This window comes from Lepus europaeus, chromosome 17, assembly GCF_033115175.1.
Source record: "Lepus europaeus isolate LE1 chromosome 17, mLepTim1.pri, whole genome shotgun sequence".
Lineage (NCBI taxonomy): Eukaryota > Metazoa > Chordata > Mammalia > Lagomorpha > Leporidae > Lepus > Lepus europaeus.
The window spans coordinates 32,851,258-32,873,072 of NC_084843.1; the positions used below are offsets into that span (position 1 = coordinate 32,851,258).

The 21,815-nt window shown below is 42.6% G+C and overlaps 1 protein-coding gene across 2 annotated transcripts in view; it reads left to right on the plus strand.

Annotated features, from left to right (window-relative positions):
- BLNK (B cell linker) overlaps positions 1-14,093 on the plus strand; it is a 66,303-nt gene extending 52,210 nt beyond the window's left edge. Inside the window, exons 10-16 of one of the 2 annotated variants that reach the window (XM_062214003.1) lie at positions 491-533; positions 3,340-3,424; positions 3,875-3,906; positions 7,024-7,100; positions 8,937-9,020; positions 10,619-10,774; positions 13,513-14,093. In XM_062214003.1, the coding sequence (XP_062069987.1) occupies positions 491-533; positions 3,340-3,424; positions 3,875-3,906; positions 7,024-7,100; positions 8,937-9,020; positions 10,619-10,774; positions 13,513-13,632 (597 nt within the window). In that variant the 3' untranslated portion in view covers positions 13,633-14,093. The remainder of the gene's footprint in view (positions 1-490; positions 534-3,339; positions 3,425-3,874; positions 3,907-7,023; positions 7,101-8,936; positions 9,021-10,618; positions 10,775-13,512) is intronic. The other variant, XM_062214001.1, reaches the window with a different exon arrangement.
- Positions 14,094-21,815: the final 7,722 nt, after the last annotated feature.

Here is a 21,815-nt window from a genome sequence, read left to right on the forward strand (position 1 = left end):
CCCTGTGTATCAGCCCACTGAGGACTCACTAAGTCAGGTTCTGAACATGGTGAACCTGCGTCACCCTTCTGTGCAAGGAAGCCCACCTGGACCTGGCACCTGCTCAGGAGCCTGACATTTCCCATCACTTAGCAAACACTCAGAAGGTGGGGCTAACGGGCCCCAGTGGGTGCCAAATGTGCAGCTGCCCAAGTGCAAGTGCCTGGCAGCCACTGGGAATCATGGTTCCCCCAGCACCCGTGATGGAGCAAGAGATCCCCACACTAAGACAACAGAGATCCCTCTGTTGATTCCTCCTTCCAGGTGTCACTCAGGGCATAGGTTCAGCTGGGAACGGGCTATTTTTCATTATCGTTGCTGTGACAGAAAGAATAGTTATAGAACAAAGAAAAGTTCTGCCAAAAGGCTTGTTTTACTGATGTAGCTTTGGCTTTTATTTCCGTGTTGCACTATAGTGAGTATCCTTGTCTCTCTTTTTTTTTTCAAACAGACTCCAGTTGCCTCGCAACAGAACTCATCAAGTGTTTGTGAAGGTAAATCTATTATTGTGAAGGGTGAACTTGTCCTCCTAAAGTAATTTTAGTTAAGGATTTGCAGCAAATGTGTTGCTAAATTTCTTTCATTATTTGTAAGACAATTATCAATATGAAACTCGAATTTCTAAACCAAATCATCTTTTCACTTTGCAATGAGTAGAGAGCACAAAGCTAGCTCAGAGCCTGTGCTTACTGGGTACTGTCTTCAAAGCAGTCTGTAGTCAACATGTCCCAAATCTGCCTGCGTGCAGACAGCAGTGCCTTGCCACCGTGCTGTGGCCCTGGCCTTACATGGATGTGAACCCCAATTCAGAGGGGCAGGTATTTGGTGCAGCTGTTAAGAATCTACTTGGGATGCCTGCATCTCATTTTGGAGCACCTGGGTTCAAGACCCCACTCTACTCCTAATTCCAGCTTCCTGCTAATGGGCACCCTGGAAGGCAGCAGATGGTGGCTCAAGTACTTGGGCCCTTGCCCTCCATGTAGGTTACCCAGACTGAGTTCCTGGCTCCTGACTTCAACCTAGCCCAGCCCAAGCTGTTGAGGGCATTTGGAGAGTGAACCAGCAGAAAGGAAATCAACCATTCTCTCTCTGCCTTTCAAGTAAATAAATAAAAATTTTAAAAGAGTAACATACAGCTATTCAAATACCTTAGAATGATATAGCTTAGCTAAGGTAATTACATTTTAAAAAACTGCTTATTTGAACAAGTTCCGCCAAATTTTCGAAATAATGTTTTTCAAAGTTCAAATATCTCTGAGTACATCTTCAAATGCTTTTCTTCCTTTATTTTATTGTAACTCAAAAACCTTGTATTTTTTTGAAAGCTTCTCATTTAAAAAAAAAATTTGTATTTGGAAAATACTGGGGGAAAAACAAACAATCATCATCTAGCATATCAATACTTAAAACCTTATATAGGCTGGTGCCGTGGCTCACTAGGCTAATCCTCCGCCTGCGGTGCCGGATTCTGTCCCGGTTGCCCCTCTTCCAGTCCAGCTCTCTGCTGTGACCCGGGAAGGCAGTGGAGGATGGCCCAAGTGCTTGGGCCCTGCACCCGCATGGGAGACCAGGAGGAAGCACCTGGCTCCTGGCTTCAGATCGGCGCAGCGTGCCGGCCGTAGCAGCCATTTAGGGGGTGAACCAACAGAAAAGGAAAAACCTTTCTTTCTGTCTCTCTTACTGTCTAACTCTGCCTGTAAAAAACAAAACAAAACAAAAAAACCTTATATAGAAGTTCAAGTCCTGCACCCATGTAATGCCACACTTGAAGGTTCACAATGTTAAGAGTTATGTGGACATATCTACACACAGCGTCCTGGCTTCCGGGACGATGCCTGGTGGGTCCTTCTTGAGCGTGAAGTGCAACGCTCCTCTGTGCTGACTGCTTTCTAAGCTTTTCCCATCCTGTTTCCTGTACCATTTTCCCCCAGGCTATTTCTGAGACACCCCTCCTTTTCTGCTGTCTTGCTTGCTTCTGCCTTTTCCTCCTGTCTTTGCGTTCCTGGCAGTCTGTCTGTCTGTCTGTCGTGCTTTGGAGCGGGTCCCGTGGAGCAGCAGTGACCTCTGGGCCTGTGAGCCCAGAAGTAAGGACAGCCTTATGGAGACTTCCCAGCTTCAGGAGCCTGCCAAAGCCCAAGGAGAGGGAGCTCGTGGTCTGTCCCCTGCTGCCTGGGTGTCCAGCTGCTCCAAGAGCCCAGTGCAAGAGCCTGACGGTGGTCACTGAAGCCCAGAGCAAGGCAGCCGCCCCTTCTTGCCTAGAACAGAAGCCTCCAGGTCAGCGGAGGCAAAGCCTGCGGTGAAAGCTCACTGGTTCCTGGGACCTAATATGGTCACTGTTCCCCTTCTGAAATCACCAGGCTTTGAAGTCATAAGCAAAACATCTACCATAACAGCTCCAAAAGACTTGCCGCAAGCTTGAAGTATGGCTTCAGAGGTTCAGGCTCCGAACTTCAGTGCAATACAAGAAACTCTGAAGTCTACTTTCGTATTTATTTGAGTCTTTGAGTTCTCACTCCTTTTTATGCCTTTTGGGTTCTCATAGTTGTCAACTGTCCTTCCATGCAGGAAACTTCCTTAAGAAAATACGAAGATTTTGACAAATGTTGACCAAAGTTGAGGGAGAGAAACTATTGAAATAATTTTTGATGACATTTATTAGTGGTTCAGTAATGACATTCCCTATGGGTCTCAACATAAATCTTATCTTTCAGGTTTTTGCCCATTTTCCACTCTCTTCCTCCACTCAAAAAAAAAAAAAAATGAGATTATTGTGGAGATAGTCTTGAATCAGATCCAATTAGTTTTTTTCCCAAAAAGAGTAGATCATATATGAATCCTCGTATTTCACCTCTCATCAATAGCAAATTACTTGTTCGACATCTTATGATGAATGAAGACACACCAGGGTACTGCTAACACCTCTACGGTGTTACAAATAGAAAGTGGAAGGTGGGTGGGTCAGAGAAATGACAAAACCAGGCCATCATCTGGCTCCCACCTGCACCCACACCCTTAAAGGTCTAGCTGCCACAGGCCCAGTCTCTGTGAACACTGCCAAAGGATAGATACAGAGGTGGCAGGGTGCACCTGTAACACGACTGGGTAGCAGTCCCAGTCCTAGTAGCTCAAACCCATCAGTAGAGTGGCAAGTGCACAAATAAATAATCGCCATCCAGGTCAAAGACATGTTCCTGGGAAGACATCTGAGCAGACTGGGTTCTTCTCAGCTGGTGTTGCTGAAATTTGGAGTGGGGACAGAGATTTCACTGTAATCCTAACACGAAAATTTTCCTAATCCAGAAAAACCTATACCTGCTGAACGTCACCGAGGGTCCAGTCACAGACAGGAAGCTGTCCAGTCAACTGTGTTTTCTCCTGGCCAGAAGTAAGACCTTTTCCTTTAGTTCCCTCCTGTTTCTCCAGGAATTAATGTGCATCATCACACTGCACTGTGGCACTGGCTCGTGGTGCTTGTGAAGATCCAGTGTTTCATTGCTTTACAATGAAGGTGTTAGCAACTTTCAAAGAATTGTGTAGAGCTGCAGAGTCCCACTATTCAGGATAATTATTGGACTTAACTAAAATATAACCTATTTGTCTATACTCTATAGATATATGGTATAATATATACAATATATCTTAGTCAAGCTCCTCTTTCCCAGAAACCTTGCTCATCTCAAGTTGTCAGTGCTTGTCCTATCTTCAGATCCATGTTATTGCCATTCATGTTGACTCCTTTGTGCTACACCTGTTCAGAACATCTTTGATGTAAACAAAAACTCAAATGTTTGTACTGTGCTTTGCCCTTTAATTAATCTGAAATTCTTCCTTTCAGACAAATTCATCAAAAACCCATCCCTCTACCAAGTAAGTCCAGTGACGTCATGCAGCGTGGATTCGGGTAGTTGTTAAGGCTGGATATTAGTGTCTGGTGTGGTGGGGGTCTAAGATAACAGTCGTTTCCAGCTGCCTGATCTTTGTATCTTCTCTTCCTTGTTTCTTCACCTGTAAAATTGGTCTGAGGATATTTATCTCATAGAGTTGTTTTCAAAAACAAATTTGAGATAATTTTACTTTTTTCTCTTTTAGTATTGACTTTGTGTTTTCCTGGTCATCCATCTTATTTTATTTTCCAAAAACAATACAGCTGTTATCAAAATCAGAAAATTAAATCAAACATATGAGAAGCACCTGGCCCAGTGCTTAGTACTCAAAAGATCATCAATAAGTAATAGTTATTTAAATTAAATCTTAAATACATTTTCATGATATGACAGTCACAAAGTATGTCTATAAAAGGGACTCTGAAAAGAGGTCTGGTGAATTTCTGCATAATTTTCCCAGGGTAAACAACACCCTAAAAAAACTTAAGTCAGATAAATCAAGCTTGCAGAAGATAACTTGCAGATCAAAACTTCGTTTGCTTCCCATACAATGTACAAAAAGAGCAAACAACTCTACCTTATATGAGTGACTTGAAATATATTCCAAAATAACAAGAGGAAATCTACTTAAGTAAACACATAATTGTCAAATATAAAAACTTTATGTGGGCCGGCGCCGCGGCTCACTAGGCTAATCCTCCGCCTTGCGGCGCCGGCACACCGGGTTCTAGTCCCGGTCGGGGCACTGATCCTATCCCGGTTGCCCCTCTTCCAGGCCAGCTCTCTATTGTGGCCAGGGAGTGCAGTGGAGGATGGCCCAAGTCCTTGGGCCCTGCACCCCATGGGAGACCAGGATAAGTACCTGGCTCCTGCCATCGGATCAGCGCAGTGCGCCTACCGCAGCGGCCATTGGAGGGTGAACCAACGGCAAAAGGAAGACCTTTCTCTCTGTCTCTCTCTCTCACTGTCCACTCTGCCTGTCAAAAAAAAAAAAAAAAAAACTTTATGTGCATTTTTACTAAACATAATTTTTGGCTTTAATTAGATTTTTGATTTATCTTAACTGAAACTTCTACTAACTAGGATTTTTTTAAGAAATCCTATCACACACAGGAAATCTTGGCTACAGAAATTTCTTTTTCATTATTTAAAAAACTTTATTATATCTTTTGTTGTTTTTCAACCCAATTCATTCTTGCTGTTGTTGCTGAGCACCTGTCATGTGTAAGCTACAGTTGTAGGCAGAGGATACAAGAAGGAATCCAATATAGACTCAGACTTCAAGGAGCTTACGTTCTATTGAAGGGGACAGAGTGCCAATAAACACACAGGTGAACAATATTGTAACATGAATGCTAACATGCTATGAAGAAAATAAGGCACGGTGGCAGGAGGTGGGTGGTGGAGAAGCCTGGAGGCAATGAGGGGTGCTGTTGTAGATGCAGCGGCCTGGGAAGGCCCCTTCCAATAGCTCCTCCTAACAGATGGTGCGAGGACCCCGTGAGCCAGTGTGTTGAAAAGAACAGGTCTGGTACATGCTCAGGCTCAAAACAACGCTGCCCATGGCCCCTCACTCGCCTGCCAAACGGCACACGCCAGCAGTTGTGAGTGCCTTGGGGAAGCCTGAGCCCCTGCACTCAGCTTTGCTGCTCCCAGAGCTCTGTCCCCGCCCATTGCCTGCCAAGCCTTCGCAGGCCCCTCCTGTGACAGCTGTGACTGCCTTCCCAAAACCCCCAGGTCTCTGTCTTCCGAAGCACTTGGCTCATCCAGCCCCGTTTCTGCTGCAGACGTCCCCATCTTAATAAAGGACGATTCTGGGGACGAGTCTCAGAGTCAGCCTTGACTGCTCACTCGCTCTCTTCTCGCACCTGCAACTGCTGCTTCCCGATCCGAGTAAATCACCCTCACTGCTTCCACTGCTGCAGTCTATTCCAAGCCACCACCCTCTCCTGCAAGAACACCACACTGGTGTCCCCCTGCCCTTCCCCCTGTCCAGCCACCAGGGGGACAGGCAGGTAGCCCGCATTACTCCGCTACGGAAACCCTCCGAAAGCTTCCCTTATCATGTTCCTTGCAGCTCAAGTCACAGCGAGGCCCGCCAGGTCCTATAAACCTGGCTCCCTCTTTGCCTCCTGTCTGACTTCATCCCTCATTCTTCTCCCCTTTTCTCACCATTCTGTAGGCACAGTGGCCCCCTGGCTACTCCTGGAATATGCCAGGCCCTGGCTTTCTACCTGGAATATTCTGTCTTGAGATGCCCCCACACCTCCTCCCTTTCTACCAAGTGTCCCCTCAGTGAGGCCTTCCTCTTCTGCTTTACTTTCTCCATAACATTCGCAGCTCTAATAACGTATGTATCATTACTGATGTCTGTATTGCCTATCTCAACCCACGAAAACTTAAGCTCCGGGAAGGCAGGACGTTTTGCTGTTTTGTTGACTGCTGTACATCCCCCAATGCTGTGGTCATTGGCAGTCACACAGGAATGAGTGAATGAATGAATGCAGCTAAGAATTTTTCTATTTCATGTGTCTCCACATTTAAGCCAGTGATACTGATTTGTTTTGGTCTTGGGACCCCTTTAATACTCTCAAAATCATGGCAGACCCAAAGAGCTTTGGTTACATGTTCCTTTCTATTGGCATTTAATGTATCAAAGATTTAAACACTGAGTTTTTAAAACATATTTATTAGTCCATTTAAAAATAGTATTACATGTTAACATTTTTGTGAAAATAATTATATTTTCCAAGCAAAAGCAATTCAGTGGGAAGAATGACATTGTTTTCCATTTTGTAAATCTCTTTAGAGTAAGAGAGACTGGGTTTCTATATTCCAAGTGTTGTGCTAGGTTTTTGGGTTGAAAACTGATCTTAACGGAGATAAGGAAATGGAGAAAACAAGACCTCTCAAAATTGCTAAAAACATTTTGGGGACTCCCAGGGTCCTTGGTCCACATTTTGAGAACCATTGCTTCAAGGTTTGTGTGTGTGTGTGTGTGTGTGTGTCTGTCCCAATAGCACCTTGCCCTGTGGTGGGGTGTAGGCACAATAATGGCTTCAGGAACAAAGAGGACGAATCGATTTTCCAACCCTTTCAGGATTTTCAGAAGGAGGGAGCCCAACTGTGGATGGACCATTACCCAGCTTTTCATCTAATTCCCCCATATCAGAACAGGTATGAAATGAACTTTTTTTAAAAAAAAAAGATTTATTTATTTATTTATTTGAAAGGCAGAGTTAGAGAGAGGGCGGGGAGACACAGAGAGATCTTCCATCCTATTTCTTTCTTTCTTTTTTTTTTTTTTTTGACAGGCAGAGTGGACAGTGAGAGACAGAGAGACAGAGAGAAAGGTCTTCCTTTGCCATTGGTTCACCCTCCAATGGCCGCTGCAGCTGGCACGCTGCGGCCAGCGCACCGTGCTGATCCGAAGCCAGGAGCCAGGTGCTTAACCTGGTCTCCCATGGGGTGCAGGGCCCAAGCACTTGGGCCATCCTCCACTGCACTCCCGGGCCACAGCAGAGAGCTGGCCTGGAAGAGGGGCAACCGGGACAGAATCCAGCGCCCTGACCGGGACTAGAACCCGGTGTGCTGGTGCCGCAAGGTGGAGGATTAGCCTGTTGAGCCACGGCACTGGCCTTCCATCCTATTTCACTCCCCAACTGGCCACAATGGCCAGGGCTGGGCTGAGCCGAAGCCAGGAGGCCAGGACCTTCTTCCTGGTCTGCCGTGTGGATGCAGGGGCCTAAACACATGGGCTATCTACTGCTGCTTTCCCAAGCACATTAGCAGGATGCTGGATCGGAAGTGGAGCAGCTGGGACACACACCAGCACTCACATGGGATGCCAGCATTGCAGGCAGCAGCTTAACCCACTGTGCCACAAGGCTAGCCCCTGGAGTGATCTCTTGAAATCATTCAGCCGTCTTCTGAGAAGAGAGGTTTGGCGTAAAGCCTGAGACCGGAAGCTGCATTTTGAGTGTCAGTTTCTGAGTTATCATTTGCGGATAGGCACAAGAGATCCATATTTTTTTCCAAGACCTTGTTCCATTTATTTCCAGATCTCCTGAATAATAATTAGTGTTTCCTCAAAACTAGCAGGGAAACATGCTGCTTTTGTTGTTATTCCTCTTAAATAGATTTTTATTCAAACATTGTAATTGTAATTTCTTTCTTTTCTTTTCTTTTTTTTTTTTTTTTGACAGGCAGAGTGGATAGTGAGAGAGACAGAGACAGAGAGAAAGGTCTTCCTTTTTGCCATTGGTTCACCCTCCAATGGCCGCTGCGGCTGGCGCATCTCGCTGATCCGAAGCCAGGAGCCAGGTGCTTCTCCTGGTCTCCCATGCGGGTGCAGGGCCCAAGCACTTGGGCCATCCTCCACTGCTTTCCCGGGCCATAGCAGAGAGCTGGCCTGGAAGAGGGGCAACCAGGGTAGAATCCGGCGCCCCAACCAGGACTAGAACCCGGTGTGCCGGCGCCTCAAGGCGGAGGATTAGCCTGTTGAGCCACAGCGCCAGCTAAACATTGTAATTTCTAATAATAACTCCATGGAAGCTTATAATATTAAAACACATAAGATAGTGAAATTTTAAGAGACAGAGAAAGGACTCTAAGCTGTGTAAAATATATGTCAAAATGTAAAATAAGGAAGCTTGCACGCATCCTTCTTGCCATCTAAGAAATCATGTTTCCTTACTTGTAAGAATCAAACATGATAAAGGAAATTATAAAGCACTCCACATAGCAACAACAATAAGAACATAACGGAAATGGAGAGTACAAGTTATTTAAGAGAAAGAGAAGAAATGGTTCAGGAATAACCAGGATTTAGTTATACTCAAGTACTAAGTGACACAGCTAAGACTAAACAGGAATGATAACAGTCCTTGTGGTGGATCGAAGGAAGCCTAAGACGCATTCTCAAGTTGTCGGTGCAGTTGTGGTGATGCTGGAGGGTGCGTGTGTGTAGTGCATGGAAGTCCCCGAGGCCTAACGGTGCGCTCCATTCCACAGGAAGCTGATGTTCGTTGTAAACCCTGGTATGCTGGTGCCTGCGACCGGAAGTCTGCCGAGGAGGCCTTGCACAGATCCAACAAGGTCTGATCCTGTTTAAGTCCCGTATTTTGCACTTAGCCTCTAATAGGCACAGCTGTCATCCTGATAGTTTTGTGATAAATGATTGCAACAATTATGGGTGCTGAGAGGAGCTGTCATCCCCTCCTCTCTCTCAGGCACCTCCATCTCGTTTCTCCTTGTCCTTGCATCTCTACAAGGTCCGTAGGCTCCACTGTCCTCCCAGCAGGGGCACAGGAGAAGGCTTCAGGGAAGACCTGGAAGGCATGGTGCTTCCAGGAGTGATCAATGTATAGGATCAAAGATTTGCACCTAAATGGCTAAAAAAGACCTGGAGGAAGCTTTTTGGAGAGCTTAATCCCAGTCATGTGGGAACACTGGGGACAGTTTGGACAATCTAAGATTAAAGTGCCTTCTTCTCCCATTTTTTTACTTGCACCTTGCTTTATGAGAACATACAACATTTACACATCCTTCATTACTCTTGCTTTAGTCCTATCTCTAGTTCATGGAAAGTGGAATTAAAAGATGAGTTTATTTTGGTGCAAAAATGTTTGAAATCCACGCTGGCTGGCCGTGTTCTGCAGGGTGCTCCTGGGAAGTCTGGTGTTCACATGGTTTTCTTACCCTGACAGGTAACTTGCTATTTTAGCCTGAAGGCTCTGCAGACTGTAAAGTCTAATAGGTTTACTGGAATACGACTCTGAGTCGATTGTTGCAGATCAGTTTTCTCAGGTAGACAGAAGCTTTTCTACTACACAGATTTAAGTTTTCTCTCCAATCCAATAAGTTGTCTTAACTTATAGTCTTCAGGGACAGTTCTGTTCTACTGTTTTCTTTTTCAAGGACTGAAATTACACGTATTTTGGGTCTTTTTTGTCTTTCTTTGATTCTAATCACTCTCTGACTCTATCTTTGTTAGCGCTCTTAAATGTCTTGATTGTTTCTACATGGTCTTTCTATGCCATTTATTACATCTTCATCTGAGGCTATGGAGGGCCTTGGGCATCTTACAATTTTTTTGTTTCTGAGATAGGTCTTTTTCCTCAATTTCTTTCCTGAATTTGACCAACTATTGTTGTACTTCTTCCTGTTTTTTCCCATTTTTTTGGTCCTACGTTTTGAATTTATGACTAGAATATTTTATAAAAGATTTAATAAAATGGATAGTATTGTTGCACTTTTTTTTTCTGTTTTAATATAAGGGTTTTTTTGTGGTGAGAATTTTTATCAGGTAAAAGTTTTGATTCCTAATTTGTTTTTCTTCTTAAAGTGCTTTTGAATGGACTTTATTCACTACATTTTCATTCACGGGCAACTTGTGGTCAGGGTTCCTGGTTCATAAGTGTTCTCTAGGTTTGATCATATGTCTCTTCACGCATTTCTAAATCCTAGCACATCAAAAAGCTAGCACTGATGTCACTGAGGATTTTCTATGACTATATATTTTGCTGAACTATTTTATTGAAAAATAATAAAATAAATTCTAATATATAATAAAAATCCACATAACTAAGTATTCACCTTTTGAATATAAATATAGATATTTGTCATAAATCGATTTGTAACCCACAGAAAGTAAGTAATGCCGACCATGATTATGCTTTTGTTTTATTAAATAGGATGGATCATTTCTTATTCGGAAAAGCTCTGGCCATGATTCCAAACAACCATACACACTAGTTGTATTCTTTAATAAGCGAGTATATAATATTCCTGTGCGATACATTGAAGCAACAAAACAGTATGCTTTGGGCAGAAAGAAGAACGGTGAAGAGGTCAGTAATTTCTCTTTACTCAATTCTGTAACTGTCCATTGGGCATAATGGCATCGTGCTGCATTAGGTCTTAGAGATGAAGAAAAAGGATGCAAACATACTTAACCCGAGACTTGCCTACATATTACAAATATACAAGGTGACATGCTGTATTTGGCCAATATATCCCATGAGAAAACAGAAGAGGAGAGAATGGTGAGATGTACATCCTATTCCTTTCATCAGATTAGTGAAGTCAGTCTCCCGGGATCTTAGTACAAGAGGACGTATAAATTAAGGTTGGAGTGCCAAGTGGAAGTAAGGCTGTGAGAATCCAGGTGAGGGTGCAGGGCTCCAAAGTTAAAACCTAGAATCTTAACTCAGTTATCAGATTAGGTGACTGAAGAGATAAGGAACTGGAGATGAACCATCAGACTGTAGCCCTTGGGCCAGAGTGAGCTACAAGCCTGCAGCATGAAATAAACAGCACGTGGGTCTTAATTAGTAATCACACATGAACTTAAACATCTCTTTACTCTGAGCCAAACTCACTGCTTACCATATCCCACTTAGTCAGCCTCTTCCTAGAAATGAGCCCTGAAAGATAAGCTGGAGATAAAGAGAATGATAAATTTTCTGATCCCAAATGCTGGGTTATATTTGAATAGGTTAATGAAAGTTGAAGGAAAAGAGGAGAGAAGATTCCTTTAGAAACAGCGATGCCACCCCAGACCCAGCACTTGTTAGAAGGCATCGTGACGGCTGGAGCGCCCGTCTTCTCCGCTGGATGAGGCCAGGGACTATGTCTTGTTCATTTCTGTACTCCCGGAACCAGAGCAGAATGGCTGGCTTCAGTGGATACTTGATGAATACGTAGCAGATGAATGAACTGATGTGTTGATTGAGTGATTACAGTCAGGAGAAAGTATCTGCAGAAACAAACTGCTTTTTACAAAAATTGTGGTAAAACCAGATACTATAAAATTTCCCACCTTCGCCATCTTTGAGGGCAACGTTCAGTAGTACTAAGTATATTCACATTGTTGTGAAACTGACCTCCAGAACTTTTCTCACTTGCGGAAATGAAACTATACTCCTGAAATAAGAGCTCCCCCTCCTCCCTTCCTTCCAGGCCTTGGAAACCAGCACTCCACTTTTTATGTTTATGAATCGCACTCTTGTAGCTATCTCCTACAAGAGAAATCATACATTGCGTGTCTTTTGTGACTGGCCTATTTCACTCAGTGTAAATAGCCTCAAGGCTCATCATGCAGCATCTGACAGAATTTCCTTCCTTTTCAAGTTTGTGATTCTAGAATATTTTATAATACATTATTTTTAAGCCTGGATAGTGTACCACATTGTATCAGTTTACTACACTTTATTTATGTATTCATTTATCCATGGACATTGGGTTGCTTCTATCTCTCAGCTATTGTGAATAGTGCTGCTACGGAGAATGAGTGTGAAAATATCCAAGACCTTTTAAATTTTATATTCAAAATGTTAACTTTATCTGAAAATTTTTAGGAAACAAAATCATTTGAAAACAATTGCTAAGTTTATGGCATGGTTGCGAAAAGAATTACTACTTTAAAAAATGATTCTAAATGCATTTATTTGATGATTGTGAGGTTTTGGAATTTTCGTATACTCACTGCATTTCATTTCATGGTCTATTATTTTTACTTAATGTTTCACTTAAAACTTTCATCGGGGCATGGGTTGGGTGCAGGGGGTTAAGCCACAACTTGGGATACCTGCATCCCATACTGGAATACCAGGTTGAGCCCCAGATGCTCTAATTCTGATCCAGCTTCCTGCTAATGTATGCTAGAGACAGAACATGATGGCTCAAGTGCTTGGTCCCATGCCGCCCACGTGAGAGACATGGATGGAGCTCTGGCTTTGGCCTGGCCAGTCTGGCTTTTGCAGGCATTTGGGGAATAAACCAATGGCTGAAAAACCTCTCTCTCTCTCTCTCTCCTCCCCTCTTCCTCTCTCTTTCTCTTTCAAGTAGATGAAAGTAAATAAATAAATGTTAAAAATAAAACTTTTATCATTTTTCAGAATAAATTTAGGATAACCTTAAGACCCACACATAACATTACAAGGATTGAGACATACAAAAATTAATATTTATGGTGAAGGCCCAGCAACAGATGTCATTATTAACCAGGCACTAAGTTATCTCTAAGCTTACTGGAAACCAAACCAAAAAAAAAAAAAAAAGAAAAGAAAATAACGCAGCACTCCAATGTGGGATATGGGCATCCCAACACCAACCAGTGGCTTAACCCACTGTCCCACAATGCCTCCGTGATAAAAGTTTATCAGGCTTTCTTCATTTGTTCAAAAGAGAAAACAAAACACAAAAATTTAGGGAATAATTTTTTCTTGGTACTAAATTCTAAGATCAGTTTATTACACTAGTTCTTGTACTTAAGACTTATGCAATGTAATAATCTAGGTTTTGTAAATAATGTAAAAAAAATCTATTCTATGAAGTTTCATATTTGATACTAATAAAAGTATTGAAATACCACATCAGAATTCTTTGAAGTTCCCTTTGGAGTTATTTTAATTAGGGCTGTCAGTGTGCTTTTAGTCTTAGCACATAGAGAGTCCAGAATCTTCCGCCTCCAAGGTTACAGCCTTTGTAAATTACACCTAATTTTGAGAAAGTGGGATAGGACAGGAGGAGGGAGCTTGAAGTTAACTCAGAGCTAATGTGCAGTTCATCTGTTTTCTCTCTTTAGTACTTCGGAAGCGTGGCCGAAATCATCAAGAACCATCAGCACAACCCCCTGGTTCTTATCGACAGTCAGAACAACACAAAAGACTCCACAAGACTGAAATACGCAGTTAAGATCTCTTAAAGGAAAACAAGGTTGATGTTATTGCTTCAGACTTTTTCCCCCAACTTTCTCCTTTTGAGAAAAAGCCTCAAAAACTTCATATCTTGGACTATGAGTCACCGGTAATAAAGTAGAAGTTGGAAGCAGCTATTGAGGTTGTCATCCATTTCTTTATAAGAAGCTCACATGGACTTGTTCTACCTATCACCTGGCCCGATGAACTGTTAATATCTGGTGAGGTTGAGGTATGCTGTTAATATCCTTCGAATAAATGTCTTTATTTAAAATAAATAGGTGTAAAGTATTTGCAGTCATGTAAGAAAAATAACACTCTTTTTTTCAAAAATAAGAAAACAGTATTCTTGGATAAAACAAAACTGCTGAAAATTTAGGACTCCATAGTTACCACTGGTGCATGAGTGTGGCTGGCCTATCTACTGTCAGTGCTTGGTGGCCTGATTAAAATTTTAACATGCAGAAAATAAACTGTTACTGTATGGTAATTATGGTATTTGAAGCTACAGACAAGGGGAATGTAATGGTGCCCTGTTGTGAGTACTCCCAGCTAGGGAGATGTGAAGGGCATGAACTTTCTGGAGGTTCTTGTTTGGGATTATGTTACTAGCTTTGCTTATTCAAAACAGTTATAACCTCTTTGGTTTGCATGTCTGTTAAGGAGAACCTAAATCTGGTGTGAGGCTTAAAAAGAGACAACAACAAAACTAGAAGCCAGCTACCCTTGGGTGAAGTGTTCTGTAAATGCCATTTTGTTCAAGTTGATTGATAATGTTCTCAAGTCTTCTGTGTCCTCTGTTTTGCCTAGTTGTTCTATTGTTATTCAGAGATAAGTATTGACAAGTCAGATGCTAATTGTTGATTTGTCAGTTTCTCTATGTAGTTGTCCGTTTTACTTCATACATTTTGAAGTTTTAGTATTACATATATACACAGACCTTTAGGATTGGTGTATCTTTTTTTTTTTTTTTTAAGATTTATTTACTTATTTGAAAGTCAAGGAGTAACTCAGATGCTAACATCTGGCAACAATTTTTCATGTTTTCTTGGATCTGGATTTGGTTTACTAGTATTTAATTAAGTATTACTACATCTGTACTCATTAGAGGATTTTTTTTTTTTAATGTCTTTCTGTTGGCATTGGCATCAAAATAACACCGGCTTCATAGAATGAATTGGAAGTGTTCATTTCTTAGCACTGCTGCTATAACAAGACATCATAGACAGGGTAGCTTAAATGACAGATTCTTATTACTCACAGTTATTGAGGATGGACTAGAAAGCCCAAGATCAGGGTGCCAGTATGGAAGGTTCTGGTAAAGGTTGTCTTCTTGGATTGTAGGTGATGGCTTCATATATCGTCACATAGCAGAGAAACTCTGGTGTCTTCCTTTCTTTATAAGGGCACTAATTCCATCACAGGGCATGGTCGGGAGACAGGGCGGAGGGCTCCACTTTTGCAACCCCATTTAAACCTAATTACCTCTCCAAGGCCCCATCTTAACCCCCATTGGAGGTTAAGGCTTCAACACATGAACTTTGGGTGGAGGAAACTCAAACATTCATGCATAATACTGCTATTCCTTTTGGGAAGAGTTTATGAAGAGATGGTATTTCTTTTTTAAATGTTTGGTAGAATTCACCAGTAGATTCTTCAGTTATCTGAATTTGTTCCTTCATTAGAATTTTGAAGACAAGATCAACTTAGTTGCTATAGGTCCTTCATATTTCCAATTTCTTAAGCTGTTTCTGATAGTTTATGTCTTTCTAGGATTTTTCATCTAGTTTATCATAATTATTTGGCATATAATTGTTTGTAGCATTCTCTTATATTCATTTCTGTTCTATAGGGGAAATATGATGTCCACCCTTCCACCTCATTTTTTTTTTTTTTTTTTTTTAGTTATTTTTGTCCTCTTTTTTTTCTTCACAAGCCTGGATAGATTATCGATTTTGTTGGCCTTCTCAAAAAATCACATTTTGGCTTCATAAATTTTCTCTATTAATTCCCTATTTACTTATTCCACTGTAATCCTTATTATTCCTTTCTTCCATTTGCTTTAGTTTTCATTTTCTCCTTTATTTAGTTACTTTTTTTTTAATTGTTATTTTTTGACAGGCAGAGTGGACAGTGAGAAAGACAGACAGAGAGAAAGGTCTTCCTTTGCCGTTGGTTCACCCTCCAATGGCCACCGCGGCTGGTGCGCTGCGGCTGGCGCACTGCGCTGATCCAATGGCAGGAGCCAGGTGCTTCTCCTGGTCTCCCATGGGGTACAGGGCCCAAGGACTTGGGCCATCCTCCACTGCACTCCCGGGCCACGGCAGAGAGCTGGCCTGGAAGAGGGGCAACCGGGACAGAATCCGGCGCCCAGACCGGGACTAAAACCTGGTGTGCTGGCGCCGCAAGGCGGAGGATTAGCCTAGTGAGCCGCGGTTATTTCCAAAGTACAGCTTATGGCTTTTCCCCCCGATAACTTCCCTCCCACCCGCAACCCTCCCATCTCCCGCTCCCTCTCCCCTTCCATTCACATCAAGATTCATTTTCAATTCTCTTTATATACAGAAGATCAGTTTAGTATATATTAGGTAAAGATTTCAACGGTTTGCACATATCTAGTTTCTTAGATCTGATCTGATCTTTTTTTTTTTTTTTTTTTTTTTTTGGACAGGCAGAGTTAGACAGAGAGATAGAGAGAGACAGAGAGAAAAGTCTTCTTTTGGTTCATCCCCCAGATGGACGCTACGGCCAGCGCGCTGCACCAATCCGAAGCCAGGAGCCAGGTGCTTCCTCCTGGTCTCCCATGTGGGTGCAGGGCCAAGAACTTGGGCCATCCTCCCCTGCACTTCCGGGCCACAGCAGAGAGCTGGACTGGAAGAGGAGCAACCGAGACAGAATCTGGCGCCCCAACTGGGACTAGAACCCAGAGTGCTGGCACCACAGGCAGAGGATTAGCCTAGTGAGCTGTGGTGCTGGCTCACTCTGTCTTCTGTTTGGGATGTCAGCCAGCAAATGATGGAAGATTCCCCACCCCACTCCCCAAACCCCAACACTCTGTCTTCCAAATAAATAAATTAACCTTAAAGACATATGCCATCAAAGTGTATCTCCTATAGATAACACAGAAATGAATTTTGTTTAGTGAGCCAGTTTGAAAATCTTTGCCTGTTTATTGGATTATTTTAATCCATTCATACTTAATGTTACACTGATATGATTGTACAGGTCTACCAATTCCCTTTGTGTTTCATGGTGTTTTTTTTTTTTCTTTCTTTTTGGTTGTTGTTGACCTATCCCTCCTTTACTGTCTGCTCTGGGTATTCTAAACTATTTTAATTCCTCTAATGATGTTTTAATGATATTTGAGGAATTTTATTTCTTGTACTAGGACTTACAGTACACATCTTTTATCAGAATCTACTTCAAGTTACTATTAAGTTAATTCTAGTACAGCATCAAAATTTTTATTTCCTCCTCCATCCTATACTGTCTTATACAATATAGGTTACAAACCTAACAAGTTGTTGCATTACATAATTTAAGTCTTTTAAAGATGATTTAAAAATTACAGCAAATATGGCCAATGCCGTGGCTCACTTGGCTAATCCTCCGCCTGCGGCACTGGCACCCCGGGTTCTAGTCCCGGTTGGGGCGCTGGATTCTGTCCCGGTTGCTCCTCTTCCAGTCCAGCTCTCTGCTGTGTTCCGGGAGTGCAGTGGATGATGGCCCAAGTGCTTGGGCCCTGCACCTGCGTGGGTGACCAGGAGGAAGCACCTGGCTCCTGGCTTCGGATCGGCGCAGTGCGCCAGCCATAGCAGCCATTTTGGGGGGTGAACCAATGGAAGGAAAACCTTTCTCTGTCTCTCTCTAACTCTGCCTGTCAAAAAAAAAAAAAAAAAAAAAAAAAAAAAAAAAAAAAAGACCATGTGTCATAGAAAAAAAATTAGAGCAAATATGCATGTAGAGTTTGTCACATTAACCTTATATGCATTCTGGTTCTCCATTTTTTCCTGATTTATTACTTGGTGTTAGTTCCTTTCTGCAATGCAACATTGCCTCCGTTTACTTTTCCTGTGCTGTTGTCACGTATACTCTGCTACTGGTCTGCTTTCAATTTCTAAAGATAGTTTTGCTTGAAATAAGACTCTCAGTTGAATCTTATTTCCTAGCATGCCTTTTTACACAGCACAAATTAGTATTTTTGTACAAACTCCACAACTTCCTAACCCCTGCTTTTGTTCATTACTGGGATTCCAAGGAAAGCTCACCAGCTGTTTCTATGTTCAAACTATATCCATTCTTTCAGGATCAGTTTAGAGGTCTGACGTCTTCCTGAGCCACCTAAGAAATGCTGTGTCCCCTTGGAAACTATCACATGCAAATACACACTTTGCTGATGCTTGGTTTTAGTAGTTTTTCATTCAAAACTCTGAATTATCCACTTCAGCCTCCACTGTTTCTGCTGTCAACTGTTGTCTGTCACACATAGGACCCATGGGGTTAGTTTTATGTGACAGCTTATCTGGAGAGAGCTGGTGAAGACTTATTTCTAAATTGGTCTTGGGAGACTCAGTGGGGACAATCAACCCTCAATATTAGTGGGTACCATCCAAACAGCTGGGGGTCTGTTCTCCCTCCCTTCCTCTGCTTCTCCCTCATTCCTGGAGTTGAGACATCCTTTTCCAGTGCTTGGACATAGGAACTCCAGGCCCTCTGGCCTTTGGACTCTGGGACTGGCATCAGCAGACTCTGGGTTCTTAGGTCTTTACCCTTGGAATGAGTTATACCAGTGGCTTCCCTGAGCCTCAGACTTTCAGACTTGGACTAAGCCACATTACTGGCATCCTTGGGTCTTCCGTTTGCCAAGATTTGGTTGAAGCCTATCATGGGACTTAGTGTCCATAATCATGAACCAATTCTAACAATTCCCCTTTTATCTATCCATCCATCCATCCTACTAGTTTTGTTTTTCTAGAGAACTCTTAATACAAATTCCTTGTAATGAGTAGCACATAGATCTCTGAAACTCATTCCAAGAACCTCTGAACCTTTGTGTTATGGAGCAGGAGACTGGCATGGGGAGAAGAGGTTGAGGAGAAATCAGCTCTTCTCTGAAGGACCCACTCATATCCTCCCTGCAGAGCTGTTGGGAGAGGGGTGGCAGGAAAGAGGGTAAAGCTGTGAAAAGTGCATTTTGCCAAATAAATTTATTTATTTAATCTTCACCCAGAAATACCATGTATCGCCCAGTTAGGTCTTCAGGGTTTTCTTTTGGCAGCTTCATGCAACTTTTTTAAAAAAGATTTATTTATTTATTTGAAAGGCAGAGTTACATAGAGGCAGAGACAGAGAGAGAGGTCTACTGCCTGCTGGTTCACTCCCCGAATGGCCACAAAAGCCAGAGCTGTGCCGATTGGAAGCCAGGAGCCAGGATGCAGGGACCCAAGGACTTGGGTCATCTTCCACTGTTTCCCAGGCCATAGCAGAGAGCTGGATCAGAAGTGGAGCAGCCGGGTCCAGAACCAGCGCCCACATGAGATGCTGGCACTGCAGGTGGCAGCTTTATCCACTACGCCACAGTGCCAGTCCCACATGAAACTCTTAAGGCTATTTTGTGCCTCTCATTAGAAATGGGCCTTTGGCTGGCGCTGCGGCTCACTAAGCTAATCCTCCGCCTGCAGCACCGGCACCCCAGGTTCTAGTCCCAGTCGGGGTACCGGATTCTGTCCTAGTTGCTCCTCTTCCAGTCCAGCTCTCTGCTATGGCCTGGGAGTGCAGTGGAGGATGGCCCAAGTGCTTGGGCCCTGCACCCACATGGGAGACCAGGAGGAAGCACCTTGCTCCAGGCTTCAGATCAGCACGGTGCGCCGGCCGCAGCGTGCTGGCTGCAGCGGCCATTTGGGGGTGAACCAACGGAAAAAGGAAGATCTTTCTGTCTCTCTGTCCACTCTGCCTGTCAAAAAAAAAAAAAAAAAAAAAAAAAAAAAAAAAAAAAGAAATGGGCCTTCAAGGCCAGCACTGTGGCATGGAGGGTAAAGCCACGGCCTGCAGTGCCAGCATCTCACACGGGCACCAGTTCAAAACCCGGCTGCTCCACTTTCAATCCATCTCTCTGCCATGGCCTGGGAAAGCAGTGGAAGATGACCCAAGTCCTTGGGCCCCTTACTCACATGGGAGACCCGGAGGAAGCTCCTGGCTTCGGATCAGCACAGCTCTGGCCATTGTGGCTGTCTGGGGAGTGAACCAGCGGATGGAAGACCTCTACCTCTGGCTCTGCCTCTCTGTAACTCTTTCAAATAAATAAATAAATCTTATCAAAAAAAAAAAAAAAAGAAAGAAAGAAATGGGTCTTCTATTGTTTGCCAGTTGATTGCTATTAATTGTTCAGGGAAGATAACTTTCATTGTGTTCCTTTGGATGCTGAAAGCAAGCCAGCAACAAGTAGTTATTTTTATCTCACCTCCACATTTTTCATTTTGCTTTCTTATCCTTTTACATAAGCAGTAATCTATGAAATAACTGATAAATCAGGTATCAACATTTCATTCAAGAGTTGCAACCTGAACATAGCCCTTACTTTTGGTTGATGTACCCTTTAAAATACGATCAAATAATTATTTTCACATTAAAAAAGTCTTTGCTAGGTATTCAAATTAAGTACAGTCTTGGTGTCCTCCAAAATTATTAATCAAAAAATTGGTTTACATTATTTTTCCTACACAAGTTTTAAAAGTTTACACTATTATAATAATTATGGTCTCTTTTAAAGAAGATTCTTAAACTTGGGAGCATTAAAAGAAACCTTTTCAGACTGAGAACTAGTCAAAAAATGACTAAAAGACGACTTCAGCAAACACCTCTTCCAAGATACTAATTATCTCTCAATTGTCCAGTTATTCAAAGAAGCATAACATTAAAATTAACCACTTCAGATCTCCATTATAAGGGAAGTTTTGGGGCCAGCATTGTGGCATGGCAGGTAAGCTATCACCTGTGATGCCAGCATCCCATACAGGTGCCAGTTTGTGTCCCAGTTGCTCTAGTTCCATTCCAGCTCTCTACTAATGACCCGGGAAAAGCAGCAGGAGATGGCTCAAGTGCTTGGACCCCTACTACCATATGGGAGACCTGGAAGAAGCTCCTGGCTTCAATCTGGCCCAGTGCTGGCTGTTGCAACCATCTAGGGAGTAAAGCAGCAGACCCTCCCCTCTGTAATTCTACCTTTCAAATAAGTAAGTAAATCTTTTTAAAAAGAAAAGAGTTTTCTGCCCATGCTACACTGTTAAACAGCAACAATGTCCAGAAATATTCTCCAACAAGCCTGGCCAGATGCGATCCTCAGTGGAGCCAAGTACTTAGCTGAGAAGGATCTTAACAAGCTGCAGAGGAGCATGATACAGCCAGTGCCCTAACTGGGGTACATCCAGGTTAGTAAGCAGACATTAACGGTGAAAAGGAATCACTTTTAAAAATCAAGCTTAGCTGTATGAATATGTAATATTGTTTCCAGCTGAGCTCCATTCTTGCCCATGACAAGAATGTGGATTACTTTTTCTTTTCCTAACACCTGTTTCAAATCACTAAAAGAACTAGTAACTGTGTGTCTCTTTGCCAGCTAACCCAGACATAAATTCTCACAGCATTTTTAACCCCTCCATAAAATGCATTACTCTTAGCACACAAATGACCTATCCACTTTGCCCACTAACCATTTTCACCACATTTCATTCTCTTCATTTTTATAAAAACACATCTACACTCGAAACTACAGGTATTTTTATTTTTGTACGTCCTAAACAAATTATATGTATCACAAACTTGGGTTTCTTAATGAAAATCTCACTGTAGGAGCAAACACTTGAGTAACTCAAGCAATGATTGGAAAATTATGGCCACTGGGCCAAATACAGCCCACTGCCTGTTGGGGGAGTCATTTTATTAAAGCAGTCACAGTCATTACTTACAAAGGGCCTACAGTTGCTTCTGTATTATAAGAATTGAATAGTCATGACAAACTATTTGGCCTACAAAGCCTAAGTTAAATCACCAGACCTCTGTATTACATTTCAACCTGTGCTACTGAATATTTAGCAAGACAAATTCTTAGAAAAGTGAACTTCTAAAAGTAAATGCCCAACAGTAACAGTCTTATCTCAGTGAAATGGAAACAGGAAAAAATAAAATACATTCT